The sequence below is a fragment of the Zingiber officinale genome, chromosome 1A (assembly GCF_018446385.1).
Source record: "Zingiber officinale cultivar Zhangliang chromosome 1A, Zo_v1.1, whole genome shotgun sequence".
NCBI classification, from domain to species: Eukaryota; Viridiplantae; Streptophyta; class Magnoliopsida; order Zingiberales; family Zingiberaceae; genus Zingiber; species Zingiber officinale.
In genome coordinates this window covers 45,599,739-45,611,723 of record NC_055987.1, presented here as the reverse complement: position 1 = coordinate 45,611,723, position 11,985 = coordinate 45,599,739, and the positions used below count along the sequence as shown (strand labels likewise).

The window sequence follows — 11,985 nt, the reverse complement described above, 5'->3', positions numbered from 1 at the left end:
GACTCCTGCTCCAAGACCCAGGTCCCGCGGACTTACAGATGGGTAATCCACTAAAAACCTCATCCGGTACCTCCAGAAGAGGGAATCAAGTACAAAAAAGATTAGAACAAGTGCAACACACTGCATTTGTCCTTTTGCATAAATTAAGTACACAAACAAAATTCGTTACCGACACTTAAGGATCGAAATGGGAGCGCTCGTGTGTCATTGTCGGTCTACCGACCGCGATTGGAAGTCCTCGGAACAGTCGTTAGGCACAGTAGCTTTGTAGCAGAAGCCTGGAGCAGTCGGAAGCTCAAACGGATGCGTGGTAGTTCATATATTAATGTTCTATCAAAGCATTCTCGAGACTGCCTTAAATAGGGCTTGGAAGGCGCCTTCCATAGCTGTTGAAGGCGCCTTCAACCTGGTAAATTTGATCCCGAGCAGCCCGATACTTATCCGAGAATTCATCCAAAATTTATCCTGTGGAAGGCGTCTTCCATAGCCATGGAAGGTGCCTTCTGTGAACAGTACGAAGGCGCCTTCACTGCTTGAAGGCGCCTTTGGACACTGTTCATCCAAAGACAAGTTTTCTCCTTTGTCCTGCAAAACAATGTTAGTCCTGCAACATAAGGATAATAACAATTAATAATAAAGAGTAATAATTAGTTCATGTCCTCACAGGATGAGGAACTAGTCAAGGTCTCAATTTAGGGATCCCAAATGGACCTAAAGTGGATCGACGCCTACTGTCCCTCAACCAGGACACGTTCTCACAAGGTCACTCTCCTCCAGTGACTTACCTTAAATTACCAATTTGTCAGACATTCGGTCAGCCTGTCGACCTATTTGGACTTCATGTCAGCTATCCAATTGGCACATTGACCTAGCTGGACTTCTCGCCAGATATCTAGTCAATCCGTCGACCTATCTAGACTTCGTACCAGCTATCCGGTCGACCCGTTAACCTAGATGGATTTCCTGCCAGATATCTGGTCAGCCCGTCGACCTATCTGGACTTCTCCTGCACACTTAATCAAGTGGTTAGATCACAATAAAACCTAACTCAACTTACTTATCATTCATCAAAACCTGAGTTAGACCGTTAGTACAAACTGCACCAACAAACAAATTCAACAATATGTTGGGAGATGAGTTTATGAAAATGGAATTTCATTCAATGTTGTTGATAATGATAGCTTCAAGCAACTAATGAAAGCAGTGAGCCAATTCGGACTAGGATTCAAGCCTCCAACTCAATATCAACTTAGGGAGCCACTATTGAAAGCCGAAGTTGAAAGAACAAAACAACTGCTAAAGAAACACGAAGAAGAATGGGTGCTCAATCATGACAGATGTATGAAATGATAGTAAAAGAAGAAACATCTTAAATATGTGTGCTAATTATAAGCTAGGTATTACATTTTTAGAGTTTAAGACTAAATGATGTGTGTGTTGAATAAGTAGGAGTTCAGAATATTATTTAGATTGTAACAGACAATGATACTAATAATATGGTTGCAGCTAAATTGATGAGAGAAAAGTGACTTGGGATTTTTTGGAGTTCATGTGCAACTCACACCGTTAATCTCATGCTTGAAAGTGTTGATAAGCTTCCACGATATAAAAAGGTTATTGAGCAAGCCAAGTTTTTTACCATCTTCATTTATGCTCACCATGAGAATTTGTCATTGATGAGAAGTTTCATGAAAAAGATAGACATAGTCCAGCCAAGAGTTACCAGATTTGCATCAAATTTTCTCATATTACAAAGTTTGATTGAAAAAAAAAATCTAGTTTAAGGGTTATGTTTACAAGTAATATGTGGGAGAAATGTAAATGGTCAAAAACAAAGGAAAATTGGCTTACTCTACTGTGATAAGCATGAGTTTTGGGAATGTTGTAACACTTTATTTGAAAATATTTGTACCTTTGGTAAGAGTTCTTCGATTAGTAGATGAAGATAGAAAGTCATCGATGAAGTTTCTATATGGGGAGCTTCTTTAAGCTAAAAAAAACATCAAGGTGACCCTAAATAATGTGGAATCAAATTATCATACCATCATAGTGATTATTGAGTCAAAAATAAAGGATAGACTTGATACATCATTACATACTAATACATTTTGTTGAATCTCTATTTTTACTATAAAGATAATTCTATTGCTCTTTATGAAGAGGTCGCGATGGGGATTTTGAATGCATGAAAATTTTGCATGTCAATGAGTTAGATCTATAGGATACAATTACTACCAAGGAATTGGCAAAATACAGAGACAAGACTGGGTTATTTGAAAAAACATTATAGCAAAAGCATGTGAAAAAAATAATAATATATTTAATTCATGTGTATGGTGGAGTACATATGGTGCTCACATACCCAACTTGTTAAGAGCAGCATTGAGAATACTTTCATTAACTACAAGTTCTTCTGGATATGAAAGAAATTAGAGTGCATTCGAATGAGTAAGCTTTAAACTTCAAGTCTTTAATTAAAATATTATTTTTTAAAGTTTTATATTCATGTTACTCACTATTATATTTACTCTCTCTCTCTTTTTAGATTCATATAAAAAAAAAGTTGGGTGTCAACAGATTGAACAATCTAATATTTGTCTAATTTAATGATAGATTGTTGAACAAATAATAAAGAGAAAAAAAAAAAGAAATATCGATATCCTTCTTACAAAAGATGTTTCAAATGCACAAGGTTGGATTATGGATGGTAGAAAAGATGATGCAATTGAATTAGATTTTATGCTCACATGGCAAATGGTTGATGAACCAAGTAAAGTAGATAAAAATCGACAACTCTAAAGATTTACGAAAATAATTTTACATCCGAAGAAGAAGAAGATCACAACAATGATATTGAGTCTGTGTCTAATGAAGAATAAATCATTAAAAATTATAGAAAAAAATAGAATAAATTTGATATTAAATTTGTGTCTAATGATATTTTATTAATTATTTCATCCAATACTAAAGCATTGAGGATGCATAACAATTGGATGCGCACATTGTTGTGTAAGTCATGGAGTTTATAATTGCAAATAAAAACAAATCATTGAATAAAAAGAATGCCGAAATTAAAGAAAAGCATAAACTACATGTTCAGATTGCTTGAATCATCCTGGCCACTAATAATCCGAACAAAGAGAGACTCATGCTAGAATATAGTTTAAAGAAAAAAAATCCAGATGCATTGCATCGACACAAACAGTGAAGAATCCTTCAAAACACAGCTGATCAAATTGTATCTGAGAAATTGAACTAAGCAGTCACAGTCGCACCAGCAGCAGCTAGGCGCTTCCTGGCTTCCTCGATGATGCTGAGCTTGATACCCTTGCCCTTGGGAAGGGATACCCATGGCTTTGTTCCTTTTCCAATTGTGAAAACATTTCCCAACCGAGTCGCAAATTCATGCCCAGTGGCATCCTGGATATGGACGGTCTCAAAGCTGCCCTTGTGCTTCTCTCTGTTCTTAATGATGCCGACTCGACCAGTGTTTCTCCCACCGGTGACCATCACCACGTTTCCAACGTCAAACTTGATGAAGTCCACAATCTTGTTCGTCTCCAAATCAAACTTGATGGTGTCGTTGGCCTTGATGAGAGGGTCAGGATAGCGAATGGTTCGACCATCATAGGTATTCAGGTAAGGAATTCCCTTCTGCCCGAACCTGACAGAGCGAACCTTGCAGAGCTTGAACTGTAAGGCAAAAAACAAATTTGAATACAAGAAAGAAAAGATGCACTACAAGCAAATTGAACCTCGACTTCATATCAGAAATGATAAAAGTATACTTGTTAAGCGATCATTACCAGGATATTGTTGTCTCTGATTAAAAAAAAAGTCATAAAAATAATATAGCTCCTAAACGGAAGGAATGACTGATCAAAGACAGATTCACTGGATAGATAGATGTACAATAGTTATATGATCAAGGATCCAAGAAACTGATAAACCAATAATAGATAGACGTGCATAATCAAGGATCAAAACAACTGGTAAAAAAATTAAAGCACAAAGGCACAAACCTTTGCCTCCTCATCCTTGATTGAGTGTAGACGGAAGCGACCTTTGGTGTCATAAAGCAAGCGGAAGTTCTCATTTGTCTTTGGGATGGAAACAACATCTACAAGTGAATACAAAACGTGTTTAGGCATTTTGCGATGATGATGAAATAAAACTTTAAGTAACTTCCATCAGAGAAACAATAGTGATTAGTAAATCAGCTGGAATAGGCTCATACCCATAAATCCAGCTGGGTAATTCTTGTCGGTCCGAACTTTTCCATCCACCATGATATGGCGTTGCATCATAATGGCAGTCACTTCCCGGTTAACAAGTGCATAGTTCAATTTGTTTCTCACGATAAGAATCAGCGGCAAGCAGTCCCTTGTTTTGTGCGGACCAGATGACGGTTTAGGAGCCTAGTTGATAACCAAATGAATTATGTTGGCAGAAACAAGGTACACAAATAAGAAAAACTGCTTAAATTGAATACTCACAAAAGCTCCACCAAGCTTGTCAAGCATCCAGTGCTTTGGGGCATTGAGCCTCTTCAGATGTTTCTTCAACCCTCTCGCCTAATAACAACAAAAACAAAAATTATAAGAGAAAACAAAAATTATAAGAGCAAGCAGAGAAGCAAGAAGGAAAAAAACGAATAAAAATGTCAGAAACATTTGTCATGAAAAACTAGATTTGAACATCCCAAAAAAATTAATAACTTGTCTAGAAAACAAATATGTAAAACTAACAAATTAACAGAAGCCCGGAGATCAACAGCGAAAACATAAGAAATTCATCTATTTAAACAAGTAGTAATTTTAACCATCCAAATCTTCTTGATCTAGAAGCAAAAAAGAAAAGATTTAGTAGAGAAAAAAAATACTAAAATTTAACCATCCTAATCTTCTTGGTCTGAAAGAAAAAACACAATGGTCTAATAGAGAACAAATTACTGAAATTGATGTAGCATTTTCTAGACAAGACCGAGCTGCTAACTCTAGACAGATACAAATATCACTAGAGAAAACCCATGTGTTTTCGAATGATTTGCTTTACTAGTAGCATAAGATGCCAGGACTATAATTTATTGAATGCATTTGCAGAATACAGACTGTTATTAAAAATAGCAAGCCAAACTTCTTGGACGAACATATCTCGTGTAAAAAGCAAAAACCTCGTATACAAAACATGCTGTCATATTCATAATTATTTAAGGTGTGAGATGCTCAAAGCACATAAGCGCTATGGGACCTGAGACGGACGGCGAAGCGTATGCCTTACCAAAGTAAAGCAGGAATAAATCTTTACAATTCAAACATATATACAGAATTTCTGCCAACATATTTCACTAACAAAACTATAATCCATAAAATATTAATCAATAATGTAAATATAAAATAACCTAACAAATAAATACGCTATGTCATAGTTGTCAAAAGCGCACGAAGCGAGGCGCAAGCCTTTGGCTTCCGAGACCTCAGAAGCGCATGAGGTCTCGGAAGTGTGTATTTCGCACAAAAGCGCAAGCAATCGCCTTTGCGTGAAGCGCCGAAATTTCCTTTTTTCATTTAAAGTCCTAAATCCTATCATTAAAATGATTCATCTGCCTCTCACCACCGAAAGTGTTTGCTCGATCGGTAAGAATTTTTCTATTAATTTTTTACTTCAATTCATTTTCCCGACACCACTGTCACGATGCCATCGCCACCTAACATGACGATGTTTTTTCATAACTTATTATTTAATTAATTCAAACAACTCCTCACTTAAATGGGATAGTTTGAATAGGTTTTTATATATTCTAATTAAATTATACCAATAAATATATAAAAAAACTCTTAAATTAAAAAAATATAATAAATTTTATTAATTCATATAAATTAGATTTATAGTTATAATTTTATATTTAAAATTAAAAAAAAAATCTAATAAATTTTATTTCTGATAATTATGTTTTACTATTTATAATTTTTATTTGTTAATTTCAATGATTTAAGTCTTAATCATGTCAAAGACAATAATGTCATCAATTTGAAAAGATATTGCTTAGAGTTATTACTTGGAGTTTTACAACATATTCGGATCCTAAAAATCCAAATATTGTCAATTGTATTTTTTTATGTAAAGTAACAAATAGCGAAATTTATTGACACAAGCTACATTTAGTTGAGGCAATAGAAATGTGAAAGTTTGTCCAAAATATCCCGAGCATGTTAAAGAAGAAATTAGAAAGTTTATGCAAAAAAAAAAGATAATTTGAAGAATCAAATGGGTGATATTCCTATTGATGATTTTGAAGATTTGGAAGAACATGAAATGCTCTTCAAACTAAAGTGAAAGGAAAACGACCAATATCCAATCCAAGCATTGATCCTACGGTCTAAAATAAAAAGTGTAAACAAACTGGACCTAATAATCTTTATTTTATGAAAGTTGTCAATGAAATTGTCAAAGATCTGCAAAAAATAAAGGACAATTTGATGAAAAGTTGAGAGATATTGTGGTTGAGAAGTTTGCTAGATGGATGTATGATGTCAGAATTCTTTTCAATGTCGTTAAATATGATTCTTTTGAGTCTTGATTTGAAGCTATTAGGCAATTTGAATAGGGGATGAAACCTCCATCACATCACGAAGTCAGGGTTCAATATTTGAAGAAGTTGGCAAAATTTACTTTGTTTTTTCAGATCTTTTGAAAAAACTTACTTCTACACTTGTACCTGTGCGGTTCATGGTTTAAATTTGTTACTCGAGAATATATTCAAAATTTCTCACCTCAGAAAATTACATTAAGAGGCGTTGATGGTGAATAATTATATTTACAACAAATCACAAATAATGAGCATGATAAAAGAGTTTACTAGATAGAAAGAGGTAAGAACCTCAAAGACACGCTTCACAACTACTTTTTTTTACTTTAAAGCGATTTCACGTACAACAAGCAATTTGAGAAAGATGTTTACATCTGAAAAGTGGACAACTAGTCAATTTTCTAAAGAGGTTGCACGAAAGTTTATAGTAGAAGTGATATTGATTTCTTATTTTTGGAAAAATATGGTTTTTGCATTAAAAGTTGATGACCCATTAGTGAAAGTATTACGACTGATAGACGGAGAAAAAAGATCTCCTATGAGTTATATTTATTAGTCCATGGGCAGAGCCAAAAAAAACTATTGTTGTGTCATTTACAAATAGTGAAGAGAAATATTGTAGCATTTTGAATTCATTGACAAAAGATGGAATGTTCAACTCCTTTGCACTCAATCAGATATTTCTTGAATCCGGAGTATTTTTACTCAAACCCTAACATAGAAAATGATACAAAAGCAATAGAGGATTTGTACAAGAGCATATCCAGATTAGTGAGAGGTCAGAATTTACATGATAAGATCATGAATCAATTGGAAAAATACAAGAAAGAATATGGTCTTTTTGGTTTGTCAATGGCTATCAGATGAAGAACTTGAAAATCACAAAGTAAATTCGTAAGTAATATATTACGCAATATCAATATTCCAATAATAAAATTAATCTTATATGTTTTTGTGTTGCAAGCTAATTGGTGGTCTTCTTATAGTGTATCAACACCTGAATTAAAAATATTTGCAAGGAAGATTTTGAACCTCACATGCTCTTCTTCATATTGTGAGCGTAATTAGAGTGTTTTTGAACATCTAAGTTGGAATTTTTTAATATATATTAAAACTTATATTGTGGACTTAAGTTTTTTACTTTTAAATTTTTTTTAGTTACATTCTAAGAAAAGAAATAGGTTGTCTCAACAACGATTGAATGATTTGGTATATATCAAGTACAACAAAGCTTTGAGGCGAAGATATGACATGCAAAATAAGATTGATCCTATTACTTTGTTAGAGATAGATGATAGTAATGAATTACAAGTTCTTTCTTCTTTTTAATTGCAAACTATGCCTCTAAAAAAATAGAAAATAGCATAAATCTACAAGTGGATCCAAATCATCATCAACAATTTAGGCAGCATAAAAAGTAAAATATTAAAACTGTGAGGCAATATCCAATTGCTAAAGTTCCATAACACATCAAGTTAGCAATGCCTCTGAAACACGATACAAAGAAAGCCATAAGTTAATAAAACTGTGAACTAATACTCCATGTCTAAAGCTCCATAACATAGAGTTATTTTATTTTAATTTCTAATAACGCCTCTGAAAATAATACAAAAAAAACACAAAATCTACAGGCGGATCCATATCAGCATAACAATTTAAGCAAGAAAAAAACTGAACTAATATGCCAATGCTAATGCACCACAACAAGTCTAGGAAAAGTCTAGAAGGGCCGGCTTAAAAATGCGACACTGTGCATCCAAAACAATAAAAGTGTGCAGGGCAAAGGATGGGAAAGCGATCAAAAATGAAATTTTTTATGTCTAATGACTGAATAAGGACTAACCATGCTTACGGATCTCTCCCCTCTTCCTCTGACTCCACTCGATAAAACTCTGGAACGGCGAAGCAAATCGTTGAGATGACGACGGCGCAAATAACCCTAGAGAAGCAGCGGTTCGCATATATATCGGCTGGGCATTTTCTAAATGACTATAATGCCCTCAATATTTTTTTTTTATCCATAATGCTCGGAAATACTATTTTTTTTATTCAAAATCAGTGATAACTTAAATTTATATAATTTATATATTAAGATAATTTTTTTTAATGCACTCAAAAGTATTATATATTTATATTCTCAAAAGACGCACTAAAATTACATATTTCATACACCTAATTTCAAAAATACACTTCCTCTTTTGCAACCTTAAATTAAAATAAAAAATTAATTTTCTTTATTTAAACGAACCCAAATTGAATTGAACCATATAAAATAAAAATAAAAACTTAATTATTACAAAAGTCTTGATGATTATATATATATATATATATATATATATATATATATATGTTGGGTTTTTCGGATCGCGAAAACCGTTTTTTCGCATCGTGGAAACCCTGAATCACCCATGCACTGGATCTCGTGCGAAGAAAAGATTTCAAAACAAAATTACAAGTACGAGTTTCTACTTAGATCTACTCCTAGATCTACATGAAAAATTTTACCTTTGAAGCGAAGCCCTTCGCGTTCCCGCTCGTCCAAACGGTGCCGGATCTTAAGAGTATCAAGATAGATACTCCTCTAGAAGTATCCACACGAACACGTAGGTGGAGAAAATCACACAAAAAAGGTGTGCTAGCACCTATGTGTGGTTCGGCCAAGTAGAGGAGGAGAGGGAGAGGGAGAGAGCTCCAAGAGGAAGAAAAAGGAATAATGCACTTGAATGAGGAAAATCAATTTCATTCTCATTCAAAAGTGGCCAGCCAATTCAAAGTGTAACTCCCAAAAATTGCATTAAGTGCAATTAATGTGAAGCTATTAAAGAAAATGGCTTTGTAACTTCCATGAGGTGGCACCCATGATGATGTGAAGTAACATCATTGGTCCACATCAATACCAACTCACCAATGAGGTGGCATAAAGTCAAGTCAAACTTGACTTTTAATCTTCCTCTCAAGTCAAGTCAAACTTGACCAAATCTCTTCCATGGTTGATCTAATCTAACCATTTGATTCAAGCCAACTTAATATAATGAATCTAATTCATTAAATTAAGTTAATTTAATGAGTCATAATCTAAATTAGACTCATTGAATACATGAATCCACTTGAGTCCAACTCAAGTTAGCCCAATTAGGATTACTCTTAATCCAATTTGATTCATCAAATGAATCTAATCCTCTTGGTTCATCATATGAACCTAATCTCCATCTAATTGTCCTTAGTGTGTGACCCTATAGGTTCTTGTAACGTTGGCAATGTCCTAAACCCATTTAGGAGCATAAGTAATGAGCGGTATCTAGCAACACATCATTACTACCCAAGTTACAAGAATGTTGAAATCCAACATCACCTTGTGACTACTAATTGTGACTTCTCACAATATATGACAAGTGTCCTTATATCCTAGACATCTAGATTGGTCAATGTGAGACATACACCGTGTCATCCTTTGACCAATCTAAATCTTGAACTCCAAGTAGACTCACTAAATCAAATGAGCTCAATATCCTATATTGACTCATTTGGGCATGGCCATGCACCTCGTGGTCTCACTCTATCAAGAATACCGATGTCTCTCCCGTCATATAGGAGGGATAGATCCCATCTACATCACTCACATCCCTCTGCATAATTTGTTATATACCCAGGAATCGCCTTTATAGTCCACCCAGTTACGGGTGACGTTTGACGAAACCAAAGTACATAACTCCTTATGTAGGGAACCATGGTGACTTCAGGTCTAAGGACTAGTAGTCATACTAATAGCCACATGAGAAAATATATGACACTCATATAACGATCCATGATACTTTCTCATGGCGGGTCATTCAGTATACATTCTCTAATGTATATACATATGTCAACTTGATATCTCTATATCCATGACTTGTGAGATCAAGTCATCGAGTTGACCTACATGCTAGTCTTATTGCATTAACATTGTCTCTGAATGTTAATACTCGACTAGGAATGATTAAGAGTAGTGTTCCCTATATCATCTCACTATCAGTTCAACTAACCGATTGATATAGGTGAGAACCGTCTACTCAAGGACATTATTATACTTAGTTCATTTGGCACCAATACAAGTAAGTATAATAACCAAAATCCAAATGCATTTATTTATATAGATAGAATATGATACAACAAGTCCAAAATACAATCATCAAATGATTGACTCTAGGGCTCTAGCTAACAATATAAATATATATATATATATATATATATACGATTTTGATATATTACGCGATGCGCACAGTACGTGACTGTGCACGTCGCACAGTATATCATGATTTTTTTTATTTTGATTAAAAAAATAAATAAAATATATTAATTTTGATTAAAAAATAAAATAAAATATATTTTTTACGATTTTATTGGTAGGATTCAGGCATCCTAATTGGGATATAATTTTTCAGTTAATTTTTTCTTTTTAAGATTTTACCTTTAGGGTTTAGATTTTCCAATTGGATTATAGTATTTAGTTAAAATAAATAAAAAATGAAATAAATTTAAGTATTTACAGAGTATTGTAATATGTTAAGGGGATATCGTAATGTATTAGCTACTTATATAAAGAAATATTATTTTTTTAATTAAAATGTCTATGTTTTGTTGTTTTTTTTAATCTTGAATTAAAAAAATAATAATTTTTTTTTAGATTTTATTTGTAGGGTTCAGGCTTTGGGTTATAGTATCAAAGCTATTTTTTTTTTTTTTAGATTTTACCTCTAGGGTTGAGGCTTTGTGTTATAGTATCAAAGCTATTTAGGGTTCAGACATTGGTAAAAAATAAAAAAAATTATTAATTGATCTCCTACGCGACGCACACAGTGCACGACTGAGCGCATATATACATATATATATATATATATAATATGTTGTGCTACTGTGCTTTATTTTTATTGTAGCAATTTTTTTTTCACGGTAACAGTGATGGACGTTAAGTTTGTATTGTAATAACTATGATTCCATAGTTGTTATAATACGATTATAATTTGTTAAATCTGCATTGTAGCAGCTACAGAATCGTAGCTAGTTCAATGTGATCATGATTTATTCAATCATATTGTAGCACCTATGGTTGCATAGTTAATACAACACAAATTTAACGTTGTAACAACTACAAATACATAGTTGCTACAACGTGATTAAACAAATCATAATCACATTTTAGTAGCTATGGGTTCATAGATACTACAACACTACAAAACCATAGCTGCTATAACGTGGTTGTGATTTGTTTAATCACATTATAGTAGCTACGAGTCAGTAGCTACTACAACGTTAAGTCTATATTGTAGCAGCTACGAAACAGTAGCTGCTATAACATGATTGAACAAAATCATGATCACGTCGTAGAAGCTACGATTTCGTAGCTACTACAACACAGA

The 11,985-nt window shown here is 33.6% G+C and overlaps 1 protein-coding gene across 1 annotated transcript; it reads right to left on the bottom strand.

Moving 5' to 3' along the window:
* Window positions 1-3,049: 3,049 nt before the first annotated feature.
* On the bottom strand, window positions 3,050-8,528 carry LOC122024215 (40S ribosomal protein S4-1-like). Its single transcript, XM_042582781.1, has 5 exons — window positions 8,433-8,528; window positions 4,497-4,574; window positions 4,238-4,418; window positions 4,023-4,120; window positions 3,050-3,693 (listed from the first exon to the last, which is right to left on the bottom strand). Exons 1-5 carry the CDS (start codon window positions 8,433-8,435, stop codon window positions 3,256-3,258), a joined length of 798 nt encoding a protein of 265 aa, XP_042438715.1. The 5' UTR covers window positions 8,436-8,528; the 3' UTR covers window positions 3,050-3,255.
* Window positions 8,529-11,985: the final 3,457 nt, after the last annotated feature.